This window comes from Oncorhynchus tshawytscha, unplaced genomic scaffold (genome assembly GCF_018296145.1).
Source record: "Oncorhynchus tshawytscha isolate Ot180627B unplaced genomic scaffold, Otsh_v2.0 Un_contig_5067_pilon_pilon, whole genome shotgun sequence".
Taxonomy (NCBI): Eukaryota; Metazoa; Chordata; class Actinopteri; order Salmoniformes; family Salmonidae; genus Oncorhynchus; species Oncorhynchus tshawytscha.
In genome coordinates, this window is record NW_024607753.1 from 1 (window position 1) to 26,145 (window position 26,145).

General features: G+C 44.8%; 1 protein-coding gene across 1 annotated transcript; it reads right to left on the reverse strand.

Moving 5' to 3' along the window:
* Positions 1 to 9,220: 9,220 nt before the first annotated feature.
* Positions 9,221 to 21,424, reverse strand: LOC121842840 (gastrula zinc finger protein XlCGF17.1-like; the record flags this gene model as incomplete). Its single annotated transcript, XM_042312604.1, has 2 exons — positions 20,939 to 21,424; positions 9,221 to 9,900 (listed from the first exon to the last, which is right to left on the reverse strand). Coding segments are annotated over exons 1-2 (936 nt in total), but the record flags the coding sequence as incomplete, so codon positions are not given.
* Between the last annotated feature and the right edge of the window lie 4,721 nt (positions 21,425 to 26,145).

Genomic DNA, 26,145 nt, shown 5'->3' on the forward strand with positions numbered 1-26,145 from the left:
CTGTCAACAATTAAAAACAAGAAAAAACACCTAGGGCCTGTTGCACAAAAGTAGAATTAAGACATCCGGGATAAATGACTCAGCTGAGCTCAATGAAGCCAAAACATGTGCGTCCAGGCTTAATTGGTTGCACAAAGACCAAGCCAGGATGAGCAGACACGGATTCATTAAGCCAGGTGAAACCAATCCTGGATAGGTGCGCGCTCACGGCTCACTCAAATAGACCCCGCCACAGATCACAGATTAACTGATTTACCATGGCAACTAGAGCCGCGTACTTTTCCCCGTCGGAAGCACAAATCCTCATGGAGGCATACGAGGAGGTAAAAGATATAATTAAGAAGAAAGGCAACACCGCCACAGTGATAAAGCAAAGAGAAAAAGCGTGGCAAAGTATTGCAGACCGCCTGAATGCGTAAGTAGTGCACAATTACACACTCACCGCTCCGCTGAAACATCACAATTACAATTCAAATATTTAATTCACATCTCCAAAAATGCAGTTGTACTGTAATTCTGCTGTCTTCAACCAGGATCTCAGCGATCACTGCCTCATTGCCTGTATCCGCTACGGAGCCGCAGTCAAACGACCACCCCTCATCACGGTCAAACGCTCCCTAAAACACTTCTGTGAGCAGGCCTTTCTAATCGACCTGGCCCGTGTATCCTGGAAGGACATCGACCTCATCCCGTCAGTTGAGGATGCCTGGTCATTCTTTAAAAGTAACTTCCTCACCATTTTAGATAAGCATGCTCCGTTCAAAAATGCAGAACTAAGAACAGATACAGTCCTTGGTTCACCCCAGACCTGACTGCCCTCGACCAGCACAAAAACATCCTGTGGCGGACTGCAATAGCATCGAATAGTCCCCGTGATATGCAACTGTTCAGGGAAGTCCGGAACCAATACACGCAGTCAGTCAGGAAAGCTAAGGCCAGCTTCTTCAGGCAGAAGTTTGCATCCTGTAGCTCCAACTCCAAAAAGTTCTGGGACACTGTGAAGTCCATGGAGAACAAGAGCACCTCCTCCCAGCTGCCCACTGCACTGAGGCTAGGTAACACGGTCACCACCGATAAATCCATGATTATCGAAAACTTCAATAAGCATTTCTCAACGGCTGGCCATGCCTTCCGCCTGGCTACTCCAACCTCGGCCAACAGCTCCTCCCCCGGCAGCTCCTCGCCCAAGCCTCTCCAAGTTCTCCTTTACCCAAATCCAGATTGCAGATGTTCTGAAAGAGCTGCAAAACCTGGACCCGTACAAATCAGCTGGGCTTGACAATCTGGACCCCTATTTCTGAAACTATCCGCCGCCATTGTCGCAACCCCTATTACCAGCCTGTTCAACCTCTCTTTCATATCGTCTGAGATCCCCAAGGATTGGAAAGCTGCCGCAGTCATCCCCCTCTTCAAAGGGGGAGACACCCTGGACCCAAACTGTTACAGACCTATATCCATCCTGCCCTGCCTATCTAAGGTCTTCGAAAGCCAAGTCAACAAACAGGTCACTGACCATCTCGAATCCCACCGTACCTTCTCCGCTGTGCAATCTGGCTTCCGAGCCGGTCACGGGTGCACCTCAGCAACACTCAAGGTACTAAACGATATCATAACCGCCATCGATAAAAGACAGTACTGTGCAGCCGTCTTCATCGACCTTGCCAAGGCTTTCGACTCTGTCAATCACCATATTCTCATCGGCAGACTCAGTAGCCTCGGTTTTTCGGATGACTGCCTTGCCTGGTTCACCAATTACTTTGCAGACAGAGTTCAGTGTGTCAAATCGGAGGGCATGCTATCCGGTCCTCTGGCAGTCTCTATGGGGGTACCACAGGGTTCAATTCTCGGGCCGACTCTTTTCTCTGTGTATATCAATGATGTTGCTCTTGCTGCGGGCGATTCCCTGATCCACCTCTACGCAGACGACACCATTCTATATACTTTCGGCCCGTCATTGGACACTGTGCTATCTAACCTCCAAACAAGCTTCAATGCCATACAACACTCCTTCCGTGGCCTCCAACTCCTCTTAAACGCTAGTAAAACCAAATGCATGCTTTTCAACCGATCGCTGCCTGCACCCGCATGCCCGACTAGCATCACCACCCTGGATGGTTCCGACCTTGAATATGTGGACATCTATAAGTACCTAGGTGTCTGGCTAGACTGCAAACTCTCCTTCCAGACTCATATCAAACACCTCCAATCAAAAATCAAATCAAGAGTCGGCTTTCTATTCCGCAACAAAGCCTCCTTCACTCACGCCGCCAAGCTTACCCTAGTAAAACTGACTATCCTACCAATCCTCGACTTCGGCGATGTCATCTACAAAATTGCTTCCAACACTCTACTCAGCAAACTGGATGCAGTATATCACAGTGCCATCCGTTTTGTCACTAAAGCACCTTATACCACCCACCACTGCGACTTGTATGCTCTAGTCGGCTGGCCCTCGCTACATATTCGTCGCCAGACCCACTGGCTCCAGGTCATCTACAAGTCCATGCTAGGTAAAGCTCCGCCTTATCTCAGTTCACTGGTCACGATGGCAACACCCATCCGTAGCACGCGCTCCAGCAGGTGTATCTCACTGATCATCCCTAAAGCCAACACCTCATTTGGCCGCCTTTCGTTCCAGTACTCTGCTGCCTGTGACTGGAACGAATTGCAAAAATCGCTGAAGTTGGAGACTTTTATCTCCCTCACCAACTTCAAACATCAGCTATCTGAGCAGCTAACCGATCGCTGCAGCTGTACATAGTCTATTGGTAAATAGCCCACCCATTTTCACCTACCTCATCCCCATACTGTTTTTATTTATTTACTTTTCTGCTCTTTTGCACACCAATATCTCTACCTGTACATGACCATCTGATCATATATCACTCCAGTGTTAATCTGCAAAATTGTAACTATTCGTCTACCTCCTCATGCCTTTTGCACACATTGTACATTGTATATAGACTCCCCCTTTGTTTTCTACTGTGTTATTGACTTGTTAATTTGTTTATTCCATGTGTAACTCTGTGTTGTCTGCTCACACTGCTATGCTTTATCTTGGCCAGGTCGCAGTTGTAAATGAGAACTTGTTCTCAACTAGCCTACCTGGTTAAATAAAGGTGAAATAAAAATAAATAAAATAAAATTATGAAACGGTTACATTTTTTATTGAAATGCACTGCAGATATGAGTGAAATTGTGTAAAGTAACTCCATCACACTGTATAAAGCTATGATAAATTTTTTGATATTTTTACTGAAAACAAGACAAAAATACCAAGTAATTTTTGCAGTGTGACTCCATTAAATGTGTGTGTGTGTGTGTGTGTGTAGATTAAACATGAACGGGCCAAAACGGACATGGCAGCAGGTCAAAATCAAATACAAGAACATTCTGCAGAATGGTATGGTCCCTGACTAATATTTAACAAAGCACAAGCATATATTGTACCCAGAAGGTGCCTGCTCACACATTGTCTGTACTGTTTTAGCAGTGAAAAAGAATACCCACAGACAAGGCACGGGTGGTGGGTCACCAAAGGCTGACCTTACCCCAGCAGAGGACATGGCCTTGGAGCTAAATAAAGGCAGGCCCGTCTTAGAGGGGATCCCTGGGGGAAAGAGACGAGCATAGGTTCCTCCCAAGATGCCACCCGCTTCATTCAAGGTATGTCCTTCCATCTCTACATGGGATACAACCACATTCATATTGAATCAATTTGGACTGTCTGACTTTGGTTTACCTATTGCCTTGCAGTGTCTGGCAGCACTGTGTTCCTGTTAGAGCCACCAGCACAAGCACCAGACGATGCTGATCCAGTGAGTACTCCATCAAAGGCATACTGTAGGCCTGGCATGTCTTGTCTACTAGCTTCAATATGAATCCGATTAAATGTGATAGGGTGAAGGCCCCAGTGCAGCAGCAACAGCACATGATGGAGACGATGATGAGGAGGAGACCATCTCTCTGGATTCCAGAAGGCATGAGGTATCATGTTAAGACTGTGAAAGTACTATTTACTCTACAATGGTGAGGAGTCCTCATCAAAATCTAATTTCTTTTACAGGACCCAGATGCTATACAGTGGGAAAACCAGCCTGGCAACATAGTGCGTATTAATAAAAGGACACCACATCCTGCCAAATTCCAGCTGCGCTAATTGTATTGTGTTCACAGAGCTCACAAGCTATCAGAAAGTTGTATGGCAACCACCTCCGGCGCCAAATAGAACTGGCAGACATAGACATTCAGTACAAGAAGAAAAAGATGGAAAATCTTGCACTGGAGTTCGAAATAAAAAAGAGGACAATTAGGAAACTGGACCTTGAAATAAAAAAACTTGAGAGGGAGGTGAGATATGCCTTCAATGTACACTGTATGCTAACTGTAACACAAATGTATTAATCATTATTTTTCTTTCCTCCCCCAGCTCCAAGAAGATGACACAGCTCAAAATAAAAATTAGGTATATTCTCGTAAAGTCAAGTGAGCCATGACATATGAGCTCTTATTGTGAGCACACAGGACGGTGGCATCTTTCTAAGTTTTTTTTTTATTTTCCCAGCAATCAGTACAACCAAGTCATCGTTATAAGGCATCGCCCTCTTTTGCCCACCCCCCCCAGCACCAGGTGTGGCCACTAGCCTATATGAAGGCCCAAAATTGTGTGTTCCTTTCTGCTCTGACAATGGCATGCCCATTCGTGCGAGATGTGGTGGATGAAGAAGCACTTGTGCTGAGGAGAGCCTTCAGGCGAGAAAGGGTCTTCAGGGACCGGTTGGACCCACTGGCCTTCCCTGATGACCATCTATATGAAAGATACAGGTTTTCTGCAGATGGCATCAGGTATCTATGCAGACTACTGGGTCCCAGGATTAAGCACCGCACTGCACGGAGCCATGCACTGAGTGTGGAGCAAATGGTTTGTGTGGCCTTGCGCTTTTTGCTAGTGGAGCCTTCCTGTACTCAGTGGGGGATGCAGAACAGCTGAACAAGGCCACAATTTGCCGCACAATAAGGAGTGTGTGTCTGGCTATCAAAGCATTAGCAGATGTCTTCATCTCCTTCCCTGGCCACAGAAGACTCTGTGACATCAAAGAGGAGTTCTATAGGATTGCAGGTAAGAGGATCTACAAATTACAGGACAACTGTTAACACATAGTAGGATACTCATTACTTTGTGTGACAGGTTTCCCCAATGTCATTGGTGCAGTGGACTGCACACACATAAGGATAAAAGCCCCCTCAGGTGCCCATGAGGCCGATTTTGTGAATAGGAAATCCTTTCACAGCATTAATGTTCAGGTGAACATAACTTTTTGATATTGTCCATTGACGAACACTCTGCATTGCCAGTGATGTGCATTGATTGGTGTAATATTCCTCATCTTATGATTTCAGATGGTCTGCAATGCTGACTGTGTGATCAGCAATGTTGTGGCAAAATGGCCTGGCTCAGTCCATGACTCCAGAATCTTTCGGGCCTCTGAAATCTATCAGTGCCTATCACAAGGTAAGCCACACAACCCCTATTTATAACCATCATGGCTGTGTCAAGAATATCACTGTGTTTATGAGGTAGTAATGATGAGATTTTGTGTTGACAGGTGAATTCTCTGGTGTGTTGCTGGGAGACAGGGGGTATGGCTGCCAGCCTTTTCTCCTGACACCTTTCACAGACCCCCAGGAAGCACAGCAGGCCTACAACCATGCCCATGCCAGGACCAGGGCCAGAGTTGAAATGACCTTTGGCCTCCTGAAGGCACGCTTTCACTGCCTTCACAAATTAAGGGTCAGCCCTGTTAGGGCATGTGATATTACTGTGGCTTGTGCTGTCCTCCACAATGTGGCCTGCCTGAGGAAGGAGAGGGCCCCCAGAGTGCCACCAGCCATGGACTGGGACAATCCGGCAATCTTCCCTGATGACGACAGTGGTCGGCTGCTGAGGGACCAATATGTGTTGAATTATTTTAGTTAGTATGTGTGCTTTCAATTTTGGTTAAATATGTCCTGCGGTGGCAGAGGAATTTGGGTTCGTTTTTTGACGAATTTGGCCTCTTATGATGTTTGTGCGGTATACTGTGTGTAATACAAGGCTGCAGGGAGGCTACTGCATCCATTCATTTGTCTGTTCAGTTGATGTGTATGGATTTGTCCTGCATTTATTTTAGTGTGCAGACATGCAGGGTGTGTTATATACAGACCTTTGAATGTGTATGTATCATTTTGTATAATATGCTTGGATTCTGTGCTTTCCATCTTGTAGAGTCACTGTGACTTCAGTTTCGAAAGGAGCTGATGGTTTACCTGCTTTGTTTTGTCCTTATTCAATAAAGGAACATAATGTTACACATTGTGTTTTTATATTCATATGGAATGTGTATTTGTTTATATGACAGAGTACTAGGGCCACACTGAAGAAAAAGGATAAAGTCATAAATTTATGAGGCTGGTTCTTTCTGCAGAAAAGCTACATATTGTTTTTACAGTTTTGATACTTATGACAATGTGATACTTAATATTCTGGCACATCAGCATGTCTTTGTTTATGAAACCATACTGAAGTACAATTTCACGAAATGCCCCACATCTGTCATTTTAACAACTGTCCTCCTTTAAAACAACTGGTTACAATATTATGACTTGTGTTTTTTTCCCCTCTGTGGCCCTAATATTCTATCATTTTATATATAGCCTTATAGTCTATGGGAAACTGTAAATTATCTAATGATAGCAACATCTAAAAATCATTTTTTATCCAAAATCATTGAAATTAATGATCACAAACGTTTAAATAATAACAGTGGGTCTAGTTATATGTGATAACAATGTATAGTGAGCAGTGAAATAACTATTGGTTTCCATTTGTGGTGACTGCTGACTGACATTAGGGATGAGATTAAATAGATCCTGGAATTTAGCCTGGTCTGGAGCAGGCTAGCTCCACAGAATAAATCTCCATGGTAATTTATACCATAACATATCCTCCTGCCCCTATCCATCTTTAGTGCAACCGGATTACGGATCAATTGAGCCAGGATCACCAAGATATCCTGGCTTAATCCCTTATCCTAGTTTTGTGCAACAGGCCCCTGGAGTTTTGTAACTTTTCCGGTAGTTGGTCTCTGCTGACCACAACCGCGCTGGTTGGTTATGCCGTTTAGGCTAATAGCTAGTTGGCTAAATAGCTGCATATAGCTAACGTTAGCTGGCTGGCTAAGATAACAGCATATAGCTAACATTCTTTGATATTTTGTTATATGGTGTTATGTTTTTCCAAAACGTTGGTTTACTTTAAACACTCAAGTCACTTAGTTTAACTTAAAGTTCTACATTTTAAGTTATTTATGTTGTAGTTGACATCATATGGAATAGCCTGGTCCTCCATATTACTTCACACCTGACTTTGGCATTCTTCTGAATTCTGATTGGTTTAATGTAATAACTCCAAATATACAACAGTGAGGTATTACGTTGCATTGGGAAAAATATTTTATTTATCTTTTTATAAACAATACAAAACATACAAACGACAACATCATACAAACATGAAGTTCATCACACCTGCCCAGACCCACTAGAACACACCTCCATCTCCATTAACTACATCACACCTGCCCAGACCCACTAGAACACACCTCCATCTCCATTAACTACATCACACCTGCCCAGACCCACTAGAACACACCCCCATCTCCATTAACTACATCACACCTGCCCAGACCCACTAGAACACACCTCCATCTCCATTAACTACATCACACCTGCCCAGACCCACTAGAACACACCTCCATCTCCATTAACTACATCACACCTGTCCAGACCCACTAGAACACACCTCCATCTCCATTAAATACATCACACCTCCAACTGTCAGCTGGTTGCATGAATAATTATGATTACTAAATGCTACATAATTGTGAATACATGCATAAATAATGATGATTACTAAATGTTAAGTAAATTGATTGTAAATATGAAAATCAAAACCAAATGTTCCCCCCTTTGTTAATATGTGTTGGCAATACTTCGCTTAATGGTGAGGCATGGAATAATAAAACATATCTTTTGTCAGGCTGAATGTTTGAAATATGAGGTGATTTGAGACATGCTTCTTCAGTAGTGGAATAAAGACAATTAGCATTTGAATGTTGTCAAAAAAATTACTGGAGTGATGTCAGATTGTTAATCAAATTGATTATAGACTCAATTTATTATACTGCGTCCAGGCTGCAAGTACGTTGAAATTAAGTTGTTTTCAAGTCATTGAAAAAAAAAAACGACCTGAAAAGACATCTTAACTTTCACTTTCAACCGAACATATATTGGACTTCGGGCATCTTTTTAATGACATTTTGGGGTGTCCAAATCAATAACCAATATGCATTAACAGTTTGATAAATTGAAAATCATAAAATTTAAACAAACGTGCAACAATAATCATTTAACTTTTTAAAACAAGCTCCACAAGCACCAGAAACACTGTTGTTTTGACAAGTAGCAATAAACCACTGATATCGATTAGAAATCAGGTTGTACATGATGTTGGAACTAACACACACAAAAAAAAACACCTGGAAATGGGAGATATCTTTTACCTCACTGGTTAGAGGACAACCTGCAGAAGACAGTCAGCTACATTTTGGAGTGATGCTTTTAAATGTAGGGGTCACTAAACAAAGGAATGCAACACTTATGTCATCACTCATTGATATCATGTTGAAATCAATTGCACGAGAGGTGGGAGATGAGGCTGCAAGTCCTGTTAAAACTAACGCAGCAAAAACCACACGGAATCTGCGAATAATGTGTTCACCACTGGTTAGAGGACAATTAGGAGAAAACAGCCAGATACATTTTGATGTGTTGCATATTGAATGAGGTGGGTCACCAACGTGGTAAGTGGAACAACTCTGTTTTTGTTAGTCACTTTTTGTGACCAATTCAGGCATAGATTTCCCCCCTGATGTCAATATCCATATCATGTTGAAATCAATAAAACAGAGGACAAACATTTAGGGTTCTACATTGTGACATTATTAAACTACTCCTACTACAATGTTAAAACATTCTACATTGTGACATTATTTCATTGATATCATCAAACAACTCCTTCATGTATTTTCTGATGTTTAATCAGAGATCTTTTATCAGAGTATCTCTTGTCACATTGATCACAGCTATGAGGTTTCTCTCCTGTGTGTGTTCTCTGATGTGATACCAGGCTGTTTGACTGAGTAAAACTCTTCCCACATTGAGTACAGCTATAAGGATTCTGTCCTGTGTGTGTTCTCTGGTGCAAAGTCAGCTGGCTAGATGTAGTAAAACTCTTCCCACACTGATCACAGCTGTAAGGTTTCTCTCCTGTGTGTGTTCTCTGGTGTATTGTCAGACGACCAGATGAAAGAAAACTCTTCCCACATTGATCACAGTTATAAGGTTTCTCTCCTGTGTGTGTTCTCTGGTGTACTATCAAGCTGCTTGAGTGAGTAAAACTCTTCCCACATTGAGTACAGCTATAGGGTTTCTCTACTTTGTGTGTTCTCTGGTGAGATTTTAAATGTCCTGACGAAACAAAACTCTTTCCACAGTCAGAGCAGCTAAAAGGTTTCTCTCCTGTGTGGATTCTCTGATGTCTTTTAAGGTCTGCCGAGGAGGTGAATTTCTTCCCACAGTCAGAGCAGCAAAAAGGTTTCTCTCCAGTGTGACTTCTCTGGTGTAGTTTCAGTGAATCTGATCTTAAGTAACTCTTCCCACAATCAGAGCAGCAGTGAGTTTTCGTTTTGGGTCTCCGCTGGTGTTTCTTGAGGTGTTTTGATGTGGAGAGACTCTTCACTTTCTTGTCAGCATCATGATGCTGTTGAGGCTCCCCAGAGGATCCACGATAGTCACGTCTCTCTCCTGTGTGAACAACAAAGTCAGACAGATGATTAAAGGCCAACAACAGCAGAAGTCCACTGTAAAAGGTGATGCCAACAGCGTAGCCATGATGTTGTACAACAATTGTCTGTAATGAATGTAATGATTATTTGACAATTGTCTGCACTGTTTATTTTGATTTTGATTTTTTTTTTATCACATGAGAAGTAACATCAATGAGTGTAGGCTAGAAAGTTATTACAGTTGCTGAACCCCTAAGCAATGTGCCAGACGACTCTGTCGCCCCTTTCTAAAATTGCTGCACAAATATATGTTCAGTTGAAGTCGGATGTTTCAATGTATTTGGCTAAGGCATGTAAACTCAGTTTTTCACAATTCCTGACATTTTAATCCTAGTAAAAATTCCCTGTTTTAGGTCAGTTAGGAACACCACTTTATTTTTATGAATGTGAAATGTCAGAATAATTGTAGAGAGAATGATTTATTTAAGCTTTTATTTCTTTCATCACATTCCCAGTGGGTCAGAAGTTTACACATACTCAATTAGTATTTGGTAGCATTGCATTTAAATTCCTCCTGACAAGAGCTGGTGTAACGGAGTCAGGTTTGTAAGGCCTCTTTGCTCACACACACTTTTTCAGTTCTGCCCACAAACTTTCTCTGGGATTGAAGTCAGGGCTTTGTGATGGTCACTCCAGTACCTTGACAATGTCAAAACACCAGTCTCAACGATGCTGGCCTTCGAGGCAGAGATGCAAAGAAAAAGCCATATCTCAGACTGGCCAATAAAATTAAATAAATTAAGATTGGCAAAAGAACACAGATACTGGACAGAGGAACTCTGGGAATTCAAGCTACCCATGTTTACTATTATAATAAATAAACTATTACTGTTAAAATAAATGGAAAATCTAAATACGAATTACAGATTTCTCAGGCATTTATTTTGTGGATGTATCAAAACCGTCTAGAATGCATCCACGATGTCATAATGATAGTTTAACCAGGTTTCTAGGCTATATAGTATATTCTATAATTCATCCATGATGTCATAATGATAGTTTAACCAGGTTTCTAGGCTATATAGTATATTCCAGAATGCATCCACGATGTCATAATGATAGTTTAACCAGGTTTCTAGGCTATATAGTAGAGGTCGACCAATTATGATTTTTCATACCGATTATTGGAGGACCCCCAAAAAAAAGCCGATACCGATTAATCGGACGATTTAAATATAAAAAAAATATTTGTAGTAATGACAATTACAACAATACTGAATGAACACTTATTTTAACTTAATATAATACATAAATAAAATCAATTTAGCCTCAAATAAATAATGAAACATGTTCAATTTGGTTTAAATAATGCAAAAACAAAGTGTTGGAGAAGAAAGTAAAAGTGCAATATGTGCCATGTAAGAAAGCTAACGTTTAAGTTCCTTGCTCAGAACATGAGAATATGAAAGCTGGTGGTTCCTATACTATGAGTCTATATTCCCAGGTAAGAAGTTTTAGGTTGTAGTTATTATAGGAATTATAGGACTATTTCCCTCTATACCATTAGTATTTCATTAACCTTTGACTATTGGATGTTCTCATAGGCACTTTAGTATTGCCAGTGTAACAGTATAGCTTCCATCCCTCTCCTCGCTCCTACCTGGGCTTGAACCAGGAACACGACGACAACAGCCACCCTCAAAGCAGCGTTACCCATGCAGAGCAAGGAGAAAAACTACTCCAAGTCTCAGAGCGAGTGACGTTTGAAACTCTATTAGCGCGCACCCTGCTAACTAGCTAGCCATTTCACATCGGTTACACCAACCTCATCTCAGGAGTTGATTGGCTTGAAGCACAGCGAAGAGCTTCTGGCAAAGCGCAGGAAAGTACTGTTTGAATGAATGCTTACGAGCCTGCTGCTGCCTACCACCGCTCAGTCAGACTGCTCTATCAAATCATAGACTTAATTATAATATAATAACACACAGAAATACGAGCCTTAGGTCATTAATATGGTCGAATCCGGAAACTATTATCTCAAAAACAAGACGTATATTCTTTCAGTGAAATACGGAACCGTTCCGTATTTTATCGAACGGGTGAGTCTAAATATTGCTGTTACATTGCACAACCTTCAATGTTATGTCATAATTACGTAAAATTCTGGCAAATTAGGCGGCCCAAACTGCTGCATATACACTGACTCTGCGTGCAATGAACGCAAGAGAAGTGACACAATTTCACCTGGTTAATATTGCCTGCTAACCTGGATTTCTTTTAGCTAAATATGCAGGTTTAAAAATATGTACTTCTGTGTATTGATTTTAAGAAAGGCATTGATGTTTATGGTTAGGTACACATTGGAGCAACGATACGCACTGCATTGATTATATGCAACGCAGGACACGCTAGATAAATGAGTAATATCATTAACCAATCAACCACGTGTAGTTAACTAGTGATTATGATTGATTGATTGTTTTTTTACAAGATAAGTTTAATGCTAGCTAGCAACTTACCTTGGCTTCTACTGCATTCGTGTAACAGGCAGACTCCTCATGGAGTGCAATGTAATCAGGTGGTTAGAGCGTTGGACTAGTTAACTGTAAGGTTGCAAGATTGAATCTCCCGAGCTGACAAGGTAAAAATCTGTCATTCTGCCCCTGAACGAGGCAGTTAACCCACCGTTCCCAGGCCATCATTGAAAACAAGAATGTGTTCTTAACTGACTTGCCTAGTTAAATAAAGATTAAATAAAGGTGTAAAAAAATATTTTAAAATCATAAAATCGGCCAAATCGGTGTCCAAAAATACCGATTTCCGATTGTTATGAAAACTTGAAATCGGCCCTAATTAAATCGGCCATTCTGATTATTAGTACCGTCACACCACCGTATCGTACAGAACCGCGAGTTTTGTGAACCGTGAAACACACGGTGCGGTACGATACCACGACACCACAGTACCGTTCGGTACGATACGGTTTAGGGACATCAACAATATCTACACACACACTACCGGTCAAAAGTTTTAGAACACCTACTCATTCAAGGGTTTTCATTGGACTATTTTCTACATTGTAGAATAATAGTGAAGACATCAAAACTATGAAGTAACTCATATGGAATCATGTAGTAACCACAAAAGTGTTAAACAAATCAAAATATCTTTTATATTTGTGATTCTTCAAAGTAGCCACCCGTTACCATGAAAGCTTTGCACACGCTTGGCGTTCTCTCAGCCAGCATCATGAGGTAGTTTACCTGGAATTCATTTCAATTAACAGGTGTGCCTTGTTAAAAAGTTAAATTCCATAAATTATGTATTTCTATAAGAGGAACAGGAGCTCCACTATACTGTTGATCTGATATAAGAGGAACAGGAGCTCCACTATACTGTTGATCTGATATAAGAGGAACAGGAGCTCCACTATACTGTTGATCTGATATAAGAGGAACAGGAGCTCCACTATACTGTTGATCTGATATAAGAGGAACAGGAGCTCCACTATACTGTTGATCTGATATAAGAGGAACAGGAGCTCCACTATACTGTTGATCTGATATAAGAGGAACAGGAGCTCCACTATACTGTTGATCTGATATAAGAGGAACAGGAGCTCCACTATACTGTTGATCTGATATAAGAGGAACAGGAGCTCCACTATACTGTTGATCTGATATTCTATAAGAGGAACAGGAGCTCCACTATACTGTTGATCTGATATGAGAGGAACAGGAGCTCCACTATACTGTTGATCTGATATTCTATAAGAGGAACAGGAGCTCCACTATACTGTTGATCTGATACAAGAGGAACAGGAGCTCCACTATACTGTTGATCTGATATTCTATAAGAGGAACAGGAGCTCCACTATACTGTTGATCTGATATAAGAGGAACAGGAGCTCCACTATACTGTTGATCTGATATAAGAGGAACAGGAGCTCCACTATACTGTTGATCTGATATAAGAGGAACAGGAGCTCCACTATACTGTTGATCTGATATTCTATAAGAGGAACAGGAGCTCCACTATACTGTTGATCTGATATAAGAGGAACAGGAGCTCCACTATACTGTTGATCTGATATTCTATAAGAGGAACAGGAGCTCCACTATACTGTTGATCTGATATAAGAGGAACAGCCCAAGTCAAGCTTCTTATCCTTTGTGCAAACAGCTGTGTCTGTCCTGAGCTCACTGGAGCAGGAAACTCCAATGTTTCCAGTTGGCTAGCACCAGCCTCGGGCTGGACAGTTGATACAATGTTTCCAGTTGGCTAGCACCAGCCTCGGGCTGGACAGTTGATACAATGTTTCCAGTTGGCTAGCACCAGCCTCGGGCTGGACCGTTGATACAATGTTTACAGTTCGTTGCAGACAGGCCATGCTTAGCCAATGTGATTTATAGTATATTTATTAGGATATTTTCTACTTGCAGGCTTGCAATGTTTTTCTTTGTAGGGTATTTTTATCTAGTCGCTAACGGCGATAAAAGTGACATGTTTTTAGGTTTCATTTTCATTTAGATAGAATTTTGATTAACCAATCGGCAATGATTTTGAGATTTGAAAACGTTAATTGAAATGAAACTGATCCACGAAAATGTGGATATGAAAACCATAACCGGCACGCAGATTGGTAGAAATTGTCAAATAAATTGGCATTCCACATGAGAAAAGGTTGCTGACTCCTCGTGTCGCCCAGCAACTTCAGGTGGAATCTGAGACAGCCAGCAGGAGAGAGAGGAGAACTGTCGGGTTCAGTTGTTTTTTCCTTCTGGTTAACAAGATCTCTGGCTCCCTCTTGAGTCATTTGTGTGCCTGTAATAATTTAATCAAACAGCTTAAAGCATCAGTTCAGTACATATAGTTGATTTAATTAAAACACATGGGCTGTGTCTATATATGGGGAAATACACGTAACATTTCAACCAATCGATTGGTGGAAAGAACAGACGACTTTTGGTGGACAAACATTGTTTTGTCGTCAGGGACTGCCCTATACACTATATATACACATACACAAAAGTCTCAATAGACAAACATTGCCAGTAGAATGGCCTTACTGAAGAGCTCAGTGACTTTCAATGTGGCACAGTCATAGAATACCACCTTTCAAACAAGTCAGTTTGTCAAATTTCTGCCCTGCTTGAGCTGCCTCGTTCATCTGTATGTGCTGTTATTGTGAAGTGGAAATGTCTTGGAGCAACACTGGCTCAGCCGCGAAGGGGTAGGCAACGCAAGCTCACAGGACGGGACCGCAGAGTGCTGAAGCGAGTGGCACGTAAAAATCATCTGTGCTCGATTGCAACACTCACTACTGAGTTCCCAACTGCCTCTGGAAGCAAGGTCAACACAATAACTGTTCGTAGGGAGCGTCATGAAAGGGTTTCCATGGCAGAGCAGCCGCACACAAGGCTAAGATCATCATGCTCAATGCCAAGCGTCGGCTGGAGTGATGTACAGTTCACCGCCATTGAAATGTGGAGCATTGGCCTGAGTGATGTAAAGCTCGTTCCCATTGGACTGTGGAGCGTTGGCCTGAGTGATGTAAAGCTCGTCCCCATTGGCCTGAGTGGTATAAAGCTCGTCCCCATTGGACTGTGGAGCATTGGCCTGAGTGGTGTAAAGCTCGTCCCCATTGGACTGTGGAGCGTTGGCCTGAGTGGTATAAAGCTCGTCCCCATTGGACTGTGGAGCGTTGGCCTGAGTGGTATAAAGCTCGTCCCCATTGGACTGAGTGGTGTAAAGCTCGTTCCCATTGGCCTGAGTGGTATAAAGCTCGTCCCCATTGGACTGTGGAGCGTTGGCTGGAGTGGTGTAAAGCTCGTCCCCATTGGACTGAGTGGTGTAAAGCTCGTTCCCATTGGCCTGTGGTGTAAAGCTCATTCCCATTGGCCTGAGTGGTGTAAAGCTCGTCCCCATTGGCCTGAGTGGTGTAAAGCTCGTTCCCATTGGCCTGAGTGGTGTAAAGCTCGTTCCCATTGGCCTGAGTGGTGTAAAGCTCGTCCCCATTGGACTGTGGAGCGTTGGCCTGAGTGGTGTAAAGCTCGTCCCCATTGGCCTGGCCTGAGTGGTGTAAAGCTCGTCCCCATTGGACTGTGGAGCGTTGGCCTGAGTGGTGTAAAGCTCGTCCCCATTGGACTGTGGAGCGTTGGCCTGAGTGGTGTAAAGCTCGTCCCCATTGGCCTGAGTGGTGTAAAGCTCGTCCCCATTGGCCTGAGTGGTGTAAAGCTCGTCCCCATTGGACTGTGGAGCGTTGGCCTGAGTGGTGTAAAGCTCGTCCCCATTGGACTGAGTGGTATAAAGCTCGTCTCCATTGGACTGAGTGGTATAAAGCTCGTCCCCATTGGACTGAGTGGTATAAAGCTCGTCCCCATTGGACTGTGGAGCGTTGGCCTGAGTGGTGTAAAGCTCGTTCCCATTGGACTGTGGAGCGTTGGCCTGAGTGGTGTAAAGCTCGTCCCCATTGGACTGTGGAGCGTTGGCCTGAGTGGTGTAAAGCTCGTCCCCATTGGCCTGAGTGGTATAAAGCTCGTTCCCATTGGACTGTGGAGCGTTGGCCTGAGTGGTGTAAAGCTCGTCCCCATTGGACTGTGGAGCGTTGGCCTGAGTGGTGTAAAGCTCGTCCCCATTGGCCTGAGTGGTGTAAAGCTCGTCCCCATTGGCCTGAGTGGTATAAAGCTCGTCCCCATTGGACTATGGAGCGTTGGCTGAGTGGTGTAAAGCTCGTCCCCATTGGACTGTGGAGCGTTGGCCTGAGTGGAGTAAAGCTCGTTCCCATTGGCCTGAGTGGTATAAAGCTCGTCCCCATTGGACTGTGGAGCGTTGGCCTGAGTGGTGTAAAGCTCGTCCCCATTGGACTGTGGAGCGTTGGCTGGAGTGGTGTAAAGCTCGTCCCCATTGGACTGTGGAGCGTTGGCCTGAGTGGTGTAAAGCTCGTTCCCATTGGCCTGAGTGGTATAAAGCTCGTTCCCATTGGACTGTGGAGCATTGGCCTGAGTGGTATAAAGCTCGTCCCCATTGGACTGTGGAGCGTTGGCCTGAGTGGTATAAAGCTCGTCCCCATTGGCCTGAGTGGTATAAAGCTCGTCCCCATTGGACTGTGGAGCATTGGCCTGAGTGGTATAAAGCTCGTCCCCATTGGACCTGGAGCATTGGCCTGAGTGGTATAAAGCTCGTCCCCATTGGACTGTGGAGCATTGGCCTGAGTGGTATAAAGCTCGTCCCCATTGGCCTGAGTGGTATAAAGCTCGTCCCCATTGGACTGTGGAGCATTGGCCTGAGTGGTATAAAGCTCGTCCCCATTGGACTGTGGAGCATTGGCCTGAGTGGTATAAAGCTCGTCCCCATTGGACTGTGGAGCATTGGCCTGAGTGGTATAAAGCTCGTCCCCATTGGCCTGAGTGGTATAAAGCTCGTCCCCATTGGACTGTGGAGCATTGGCCTGAGTGGTATAAAGCTCGTCCCCATTGGACTGTGGAGCATTGGCCTGAGTGGTATAAAGCTCGTCCCCATTGGACTGTGGAGCATTGGCCTGAGTGGTATAAAGCTCGTCCCCATTGGACTGTGGAGCGTTGGCCTGAGTGGTATAAAGCTCGTCCCCATTGGACTGTGGAGCATTGGCCTGAGTGGTATAAAGCTCGTCCCCATTGGACTGTGGAGCATTGGCCTGAGTGGTATAAAGCTCGTCCCCATTGGACTGTGGAGCATTGGCCTGAGTGGTATAAAGCTCGTCCCCATTGGCCTGAGTGGTATAAAGCTCGTCCCCATTGGCCTGAGTGGTATAAAGCTCGTCCCCATTGGCCTGAGTGGTATAAAGCTCGTCCCCATTGGCCTGAGTGGTATAAAGCTCGTCCCCATTGGACTGTGGAGCATTGGCCTGAGTGGTATAAAGCTCGTCCCCATTGGACTGAGTGGTATAAAGCTCGTCCCCATTGGCCTGAGTGGTATAAAGCTCGTCCCCATTGGACTGTGGAGCATTGGCCTGAGTGGTATAAAGCTCGTCCCCATTGGACTGTGGAGCATTGGCCCTGTCCCCATTGGCCTGAGTGGTATAAAGCTCGTCCCCATTGGACTGTGGAGCGTTGGCCTGAGTGGTATAAAGCTCGTCCCCATTGGACTGAGTGGTATGGTCCCCCTGAGTGGTATAAAGCTCGTCCCCATTGGACTGTGGAGCATTGGCCTGAGTGGTATAAAGCTCGTCCCCATTGGACTGAGTGGTATAAAGCTGTCCCCATTGGCCTGAGTGGTATAAAGCTCGTCCCCATTGGCCTGAGTGGTATAAAGCTCGTCCCCATTGGACTCTGATGTTATGTTTGCCGTGTATTACTTTGTGGATGTCAATCACCCATTTAGTATGTGTTATTAAATCACAATTTGTATTATATGTTACAAATTTGTTATGAATTTGCAAAACAAACTCTATGTTACAATGTTTTTTTTTTAAATGATATGTTACGAATTCTAGCTAGGTGGCTAATGTTAGCTAGGCTAGGGGTTAAGGTTACATGTAGGAGTAAGGTTGAAGGGGATTGGGGAAGGGTTAGCTAACATGCTAAGCAGTTAGTTGGCTAACGTTAGCTAGGCTAGGTGTTTAAGGTGAAATGTAGGAGTTAGACTGAAGGGGATTGGGGAAGGGTTTTGCTAACATGCTAAGCAGTTGTAAAGTAGCAACAACAAAATGTAAGTAGTTGAAAAGTTGACTGTGATTCGAACTCACAACCTTTGGGTTGCTAGGCGTTTGTGTTTACATCAGTAAATGATCCCTTCTCTAGCCTTTCTTTTTTGTTTTGAGAGAGTAGAGGTTCCATCCTCCCTGGAGTAGGATCCTTTAGGGTTAAAGTAGTGGGATGGGATGGTGTAGGATCCTTTAGGGTTAAAGTAGTGGGATGGTGGATCCTTTAGGGTTAAAGTAGTGGGATGGGATGGTGTAGGATCCTTTAGGGTTAAAGTAGTGGGATGGTGTTTCCTTTAGGGTTAAAGTAGTGGGATGGTGTTGGATCCTTTAGGGTTAAAGTAGTGGGATGGTGTTGGATCCTTTAGGGTTAAAGTAGTGGGATGGTGTAGGATCCTTTAGGGTTAAAGTAGTGGGATGGTGTAGGATCCTTTAGGGTTAAAGTAGTGGGATGGTGTAGGATCCTTTAGGGTTAAAGTAGTGGGATGGTGTTGGATCCTTTAGGGTTAAAGTAGTGGGATGGTGTTGGATCCTTTAGGGTTAAAGTAGTGGGATGGTGTTGGATCCTTTAGGGTTAAAGTAGTGGGATGGTGTTGGATCCTTTAGGGTTAAAGTAGTGGGATGGTGTTGGATCCTTTAGGGTTAAAGTAGTGGGATGGTGTAGGATCCTTTAGGGTTAAAGTAGTGGGATGGTGTAGGATCCTTTAGGGTTAAAGTAGTGGGATGGTGTAGGATCCTTTAGGGTTAAAGTAGTGGGATGGGATGGTGTAGGATCCTTTAGGGTTAAAGTAGTGGGATGGTGTTGGATCCTTTAGGGTTAAAGTAGTGGGGTGGGATGGTGTAGGATCCTTTAGGGTTAAAGTAGTGGGATGGGATGGTGTTGGATCCTTTAGGGTTAAAGTAGTGGGATGGTGTAGGAACTATAGGGTTAACGTAGTGGGATGGGATGGTGTAGGATCCTTTAGGGTTAAAGTAGTGGGATGGTGTAGGATCTTTAAGGGTTAAAGTAGTGGGATGGTGTTGGATCCTTTAAGGTTAAAGTAGTGGGATGGTGTAGGATCCTTTAGGGTTAAAGTAGTGGGATGGTGTTGGATCCTTTAGGGTTAAAGTAGTGGGATGGTGTAGGATCCTTTAGGGTTAAAGTAGTGGGCTGGGATGGTGTAGGATCCTTTAGTGTTATAGTAGTGGGATGGTGTAGGATCCTTTAGGGTTAAAGTAGTGGGATGGTGTATGATCCTTTAGGGTTAAAGTAGTGGGATGGTGTAGGATCCTTTAGGGTTAAAGTAGTGGGATGGTGTAGGATCCTTTAGGGTTAAAGTAGTGGGATGGTGTAGGATCCTTTAGGGTTAAAGTAGTGGGATGGTGTAGGAACTATAGGGTTAAAGTAGTGGGATGGGATGGTGTAGGATCCTTTAGGGTTAAAGTAGTGGGATGGTGTAGGATGTTTAAGGGTTAAAGTAGTGGGATGGTGTTGGATCCTTTAAGGTTAAAGTAGTGGGATGGTGTTGGATCCTTTAGGGTTAAAGTAGTGGGATGGTGTAGGATCCTTTAGGGTTAAAGTAGTGGGCTGGGATGGTGTAGGATCCTTTAGGGTTAAAGTAGTGGGCTGGGATGGTGTAGGATCCTTTAGGGTTAAAGTAGTGGGATGGTGTAGGATCCTTTAGGGTTAAAGTAGTGGGATGGTGTAGAATCCTTTAGGGTTAAAGTAGTGGGATGGTGTTGGATCCTTCAGGGTTAAAGTAGTGGGATGGTGTAGGATCCTATAGGGTTAAAGTAGTGGGATGGTGTAGGATCCTTTAGGGTTAAAGTAGTGGGATGGTGTTGGATCCTTTAGGGTTAAAGTAGTGGGATGGGATGGTGTAGGATCCTTTAGGGTTAAAGTAGTGGGATGGTGTAGGATCCTTTAGGGTTAAAGTAGTGGGCTGGGATGGTGTAGGATCCTTTAGGGTTAAAGTAGTGGGATGGTGTAGGATCCTTTAGGGTTAAAGTAGTGGGATGGTGTAGGATCCTTTAGGGTTAAAGTAGTGGGATGGGATGGTGGGTTTGAGGGGATAGTGTATAGCTGCAGGGTTAGATGGTGGTGCAATTTAAATTTTTCCTCATTCCCGTTTTTTGGGGGAGACCAAAATATGCCGAAACTGACCTCTGACCTGGGAAAGGCAGCAATATGCAATACAGCGTCTAGTCTGACGAAAAGTCACACGAAGAAGAACAAGAAGAAGGGTTCAGAGAGCAAGACCTGGACCTGATTGTAACAACAACAACAACAACAACAACAACAACAACAACATATACGACCGTTTTGATAGTGGGAGTGTGACTCTGTTAGCTTGCCCTTTAATTCAACAACAGTTTATGTTTTTAAGACCGTACTTACTGGTGTTAATCCGATCTCCTGTCTCTTCCTCTTCCAATGTGACAGTTATCTCTCCCTTCTCCTTCACTCCCAACACAGTAACCTCCTCTTCCTCTTTCACTGTAACATCCTGCTCTTCCTCTACTTTTGTTACTGTGATATCCTCCTCTTCATTCTCCTCTTTCACGACAACATTCAGCCACAGACCCTCTTTCTCCGTCCAGCAGACCTCCTCCTCCTCCTCTTCATCAGGAGGAGAGCAGCTTGGTGAACTCATGGTCGGGGGATGATAGCTAACAGTTAGCTAACAAGGCTAATGCTAACTGAACCAGCCAGCTACCGTGAGCTAACTAATAACAATAACAACGTAAATATGCAATGAAATTATATAATTAGCTAGATTGACAGAAGTGTGTTCAAAACACAGTGGCTAATATACATTAAAGCGGGTTAATGTTTCAGCTAGCAAGCTACCAAGGTGGCTGACCAGTTTCCAATGAACTATAAAATAACGTGGCTGGGTTGTCCCTAGTTACCACAGCCACAAAGTCGGCATTGGCTTCGGTAAAAAAAAAAAATACAAATAGTAATTTTTATTTTGAGGTCTTAATTTAAAAGTTAGGGTTGGACATAAGGTTATTAATGTGGTTAAGATTAGGTTTAAATTGTTTTTTTTTTTTATCTGAGTTTTAATTAGAAGAAAGGTTGTAGAAATGGGCGTGGTTTATGTCTTTGTGACTGTGGTAACTAGTGTCGACCGAATAGCTTGTTGTTGAAGAAGCGCCTGACTCCCGGGGAAGACCTGCCTGAAACACACACATCGCCGTCTGCTGACCGGAGTGTGTAACGCAGTTTGAGGGAAAGGTTGTTTTTTTTTTTTTTTGGCGACTGAGCGCATCCTGCCGATGAATGCTTCGTCCTGACCCGCAGCTGAGCCTGTTCAGGGATGTGACACCTTAAAGTTGGTTAGAGTTCCGATATTCGCTAGACAGTCAGACCTTTAAACTTCGCAAACGATGTGACTGTCATACCTCAGGTTAGCCTCTGTTAGGAAAGACATTCCACAGGTATTTTCCCGATTACTCCCCGAGTTTCATACTCACACGGCAAAACCTCAAGCATTCTGGTGCACCGTCAAAAGCAACTAGTTAGGGACCGTCAACAAAGTGCATGATCGCAATATACAAATGTCAATAGCTCTTGTTAGTTGTTTGTTGGCTGTTTTTTCTTCACTCTGCGGTCCAACTCATCCCAAACCATCTCAATTGGGTTGAGGTCGGGGGGATTGTGATGCAGCACTCCCTCACTCTCCTTCTTGGTCAAATAGTCCTTACACAGCCTGGAGGTGTGTTGGGTCATTGTCCATTTGAAAAACAAATGATAGTCCCACTAATCCCAAACCAGATGGAATGGCATATAGCTGCAAAATACTGTGGTATCCATGCTGGTTAAGTGTGCCTTGAAATCTAAATAAGTCACTGATAGTGTCAACAGCAAAGCACCCCACACCATCACACCGCCTCCTCCATGCTTCACGGTGGGAAATAGACATGCAGATATCATCCGTTCACCTCTGCATCTCACGAAGACACGGCGGTTGGAAAGGACAGATTTCCACCGGTCTAATGTTCATTGCTCGTGTTTCTTGGCCCAAGCAAGTCTCCTCTTATTACTGGTGTCCTTTAGTAGTGGTTTCTTTTAGGAATTCTACCATGAAGGCCTGATTCACACAGTCTCCTCTTATTACTGGTGTCCTTTAGTAGTGGTTTCTTTGCAGCAATTCTACCATGAAGGCCTGATTCACACAGTCTCCTCTGAACAGTTGATGTTGAGATGTTACTTGAACTATGTGAAGTATTTATTTGGGCTGCAATTTCCGAGGCAGGTAACTCTAACCCTCTGGGTCTTCCTTTCCTGTGGCTGTCCTCATGAGAGCCAGGTAACTCTAACCCTCTGGGTCTTCCTTTCCTGTGGCTGTCCTCATGAGAGCCAGGTAACTCTAACCCTCTGGGTCTTCCTTTCCTGTGGCTGTCCTCATGAGAGCCAGGTAACTCTAACCCTCTGGGTCTTCCTTTCCTGTGGCTGTCCTCATGAGAGCCAGGTAACTCTAACCCTCTGGGTCTTCCTTTCCTGTGGCTGTCCTCATGAGAGCCAGGTAACTCTAACCCTCTGGGTCTTCCTTTCCTGTGGCTGTCCTCATGAGAGCCAGGTAACTCTAACCCTCTGGGTCTTCCTTTCCTGTGGCTGTCCTCATGAGAGCCAGGTAACTCTAACCCTCTGGGTCTTCCTTTCCTGTGGCTGTCCTCATGAGAGCCAGGTAACTCTAACCCTCTGGGTCTTCCTTTCCTGTGGCTGTCCTCATGAGAGCCAGGTAACTCTAACCCTCTGGGTCTTCCTTTCCTGTGGCTGTCCTCATGAGAGCCAGGTAACTCTAACCCTCTGGGTCTTCCTTTCCTGTGGCTGTCCTCATGAGAGGCAGGTAACTCTAACCCTCTGGGTCTTCCTTTCCTGTGGCTGTCCTCATGAGAGCCAGGTAACTCTAACCCTCTGGGTCTTCCTTTCCTGTGGCTGTCCTCATGAGAGCCAGGTCTCTCTAACCCTCTGGGTCTTCCTTTCCTGTGGCTGTCCTCATGAGAGCCAGGTAACTCTAACCCTCTGGGTCTTCCTTTCCTGTGGCTGTCCTCATGAGAGGCAGGTAACTCTAACCCTCTGGGTCTTCCTTTCCTGTGGCTGTCCTCATGAGAGCCAGGTAACTCTAACCCTCTGGGTCTTCCTTTCCTGTGGCTGTCCTCATGAGAGCCAGGTAACTCTAACCCTCTGGGTCTTCCTTTCCTGTGGCTGTCCTCATGAGAGGCAGGTAACTCTAACCCTCTGGGTCTTCCTTTCCTGTGGCTGTCCTCATGAGAGCCAGGTAACTCTAACCCTCTGGGTCTTCCTTTCCTGTGGCTGTCCTCATGAGAGCCAGGTAACTCTAACCCTCTGGGTCTTCCTTTCCTGTGGCTGTCCTCATGAGAGCCAGGTAACTCTAACCCTCTGGGTCTTCCTTTCCTGTGGCTGTCCTCATGAGAGCCAGGTAACTCTAACCCTCTGGGTCTTCCTTTCCTGTGGCTGTCCTCATGAGAGCCAGGTAACTCTAACCCTCTGGGTCTTCCTTTCCTGTGGCTGTCCTCATGAGAGCCAGGTAACTCTAACCCTCTGGGTCTTCCTTTCCTGTGGCTGTCCTCATGAGAGCCAGGTAACTCTAACCCTCTGGGTCTTCCTTTCCTGTGGCTGTCCTCACCCTCTGGGTCTTCCTTTCCTGTGGCCGAGAGCCAGGTAACTCTAACCCTCTGGGTCTTCCTTTCCTGTGGCTGTCCTCATGAGAGCCAGGTAACTCTAACCCTCTGGGTCTTTCTTTCCTGTGGCTGTCCTCATGAGAGGCAGGTAACTCTAACCCTCTGGGTCTTCCTTTCCTGTGGCTGTCCTCATGAGAGCCAGGTAACTCTAACCCTCTGGGTCTTCCTTTCCTGTGGCTGTCCTCATGAGAGCCAGGTCTCTCTAACCCTCTGGGTCTTCCTTTCCTGTGGCTGTCCTCATGAGAGCCAGGTAACTCTAACCCTCTGGGTCTTCCTTTCCTGTGGCTGTCCTCATGAGAGCCAGGTAACTCTAACCCTCTGGGTCTTCCTTTCCTGTGGCTGTCCTCATGAGAGCCAGGTAACTCTAACCCTCTGGGTCTTCCTTTCCTGTGGCTGTCCTCATGAGAGCCAGGTCTCTCTAACCCTCTGGGTCTTCCTTTCCTGTGGCTGTCCTCATGAGAGCCAGGTAACTCTAACCCTCTGGGTCTTCCTTTCCTGTGGCTGTCCTCATGAGAGCCAGGTAACTCTAACCCTCTGGGTCTTCCTTTCCTGTGGCTGTCCTCATGAGAGCCAGGTAACTCTAACCCTCTGGGTCTTCCTTTCCTGTGGCTGTCCTCATGAGAGCCAGGTAACTCTAACCCTCTGGGTCTTCCTTTCCTGTGGCTGTCCTCATGAGAGCCAGGTAACTCTAACCCTCTGGGTCTTCCTTTCCTGTGGCTGTCCTCATGAGAGCCAGGTAACTCTAACCCTCTGGGTCTTCCTTTCCTGTGGCTGTCCTCATGAGAGCCAGGTAACTCTAACCCTCTGGGTCTTCCTTTCCTGTGGCTGTCCTCATGAGAGCCAGGTAACTCTAACCCTCTGGGTCTTCCTTTCCTGTGGCTGTCCTCATGAGAGCCAGGTAACTCTAACCCTCTGGGTCTTCTTTTCCTGTGGCTGTCCTCATGAGAGCCAGGTAACTCTAACCCTCTGGGTCTTCCTTTCCTGTGGCTGTCCTCATGAGAGCCAGGTAACTCTAACCCTCTGGGTCTTCCTTTCCTGTGGCTGTCCTCATGAGAGCCAGGTAACTCTAACCCTCTGGGTCTTCCTTTCCTGTGGCTGTCCTCATGAGAGCCAGGTAACTCTAACCCTCTGGGTCTTCCTTTCCTGTGGCTGTCCTCATGAGAGCCAGGTAACTCTAACCCTCTGGGTCTTCCTTTCCTGTGGCTGTCCTCATGAGAGCCAGGTAACTCTAACCCTCTGGGTCTTCCTTTCCTGTGGCTGTCCTCATGAGAGCCAGGTAACTCTAACCCTCTGGGTCTTCCTTTCCTGTGGCTGTCCTCATGAGAGCCAGGTAACTCTAACCCTCTGGGTCTTCCTTTCCTGTGGCTGTCCTCATGAGAGCCAGGTAACTCTAACCCTCTGGGTCTTCCTTTCCTGTGGCTGTCCTCATGAGAGCCAGGTAACTCTAACCCTCTGGGTCTTCTTTTCCTGTGGCTGTCCTCATGAGAGCCAGGTAACTCTAACCCTCTGGGTCTTCCTTTCCTGTGGCTGTCCTCATGAGAGCCAGGTAACTCTAACCCTCTGGGTCTTCCTTTCCTGTGGCTGTCCTCATGAGAGCCCTTTTCATCATAGTGCTTGATGGTTTTTGCGACTTGAAGAAACTTTGAAAGTTCTATACATTTTCCAGAATTGACTGAATACTGAACTTCATGTGATGATGGCCTGTTGTTTGACTGAACTTCATGTGATGATGGCCTGTTGTTTTACTGAACTTCATGTGATGATGGCCTGTTGTTTGACTGAACTTCATGTGATGATGGCCTGTTGTTTGGTCTTTCACCAAATCACCCCTACCTTGTCACAACACAACGGATTGGCTCGAACGCATTAAGAAGGAAAGAAATTCCACAAATT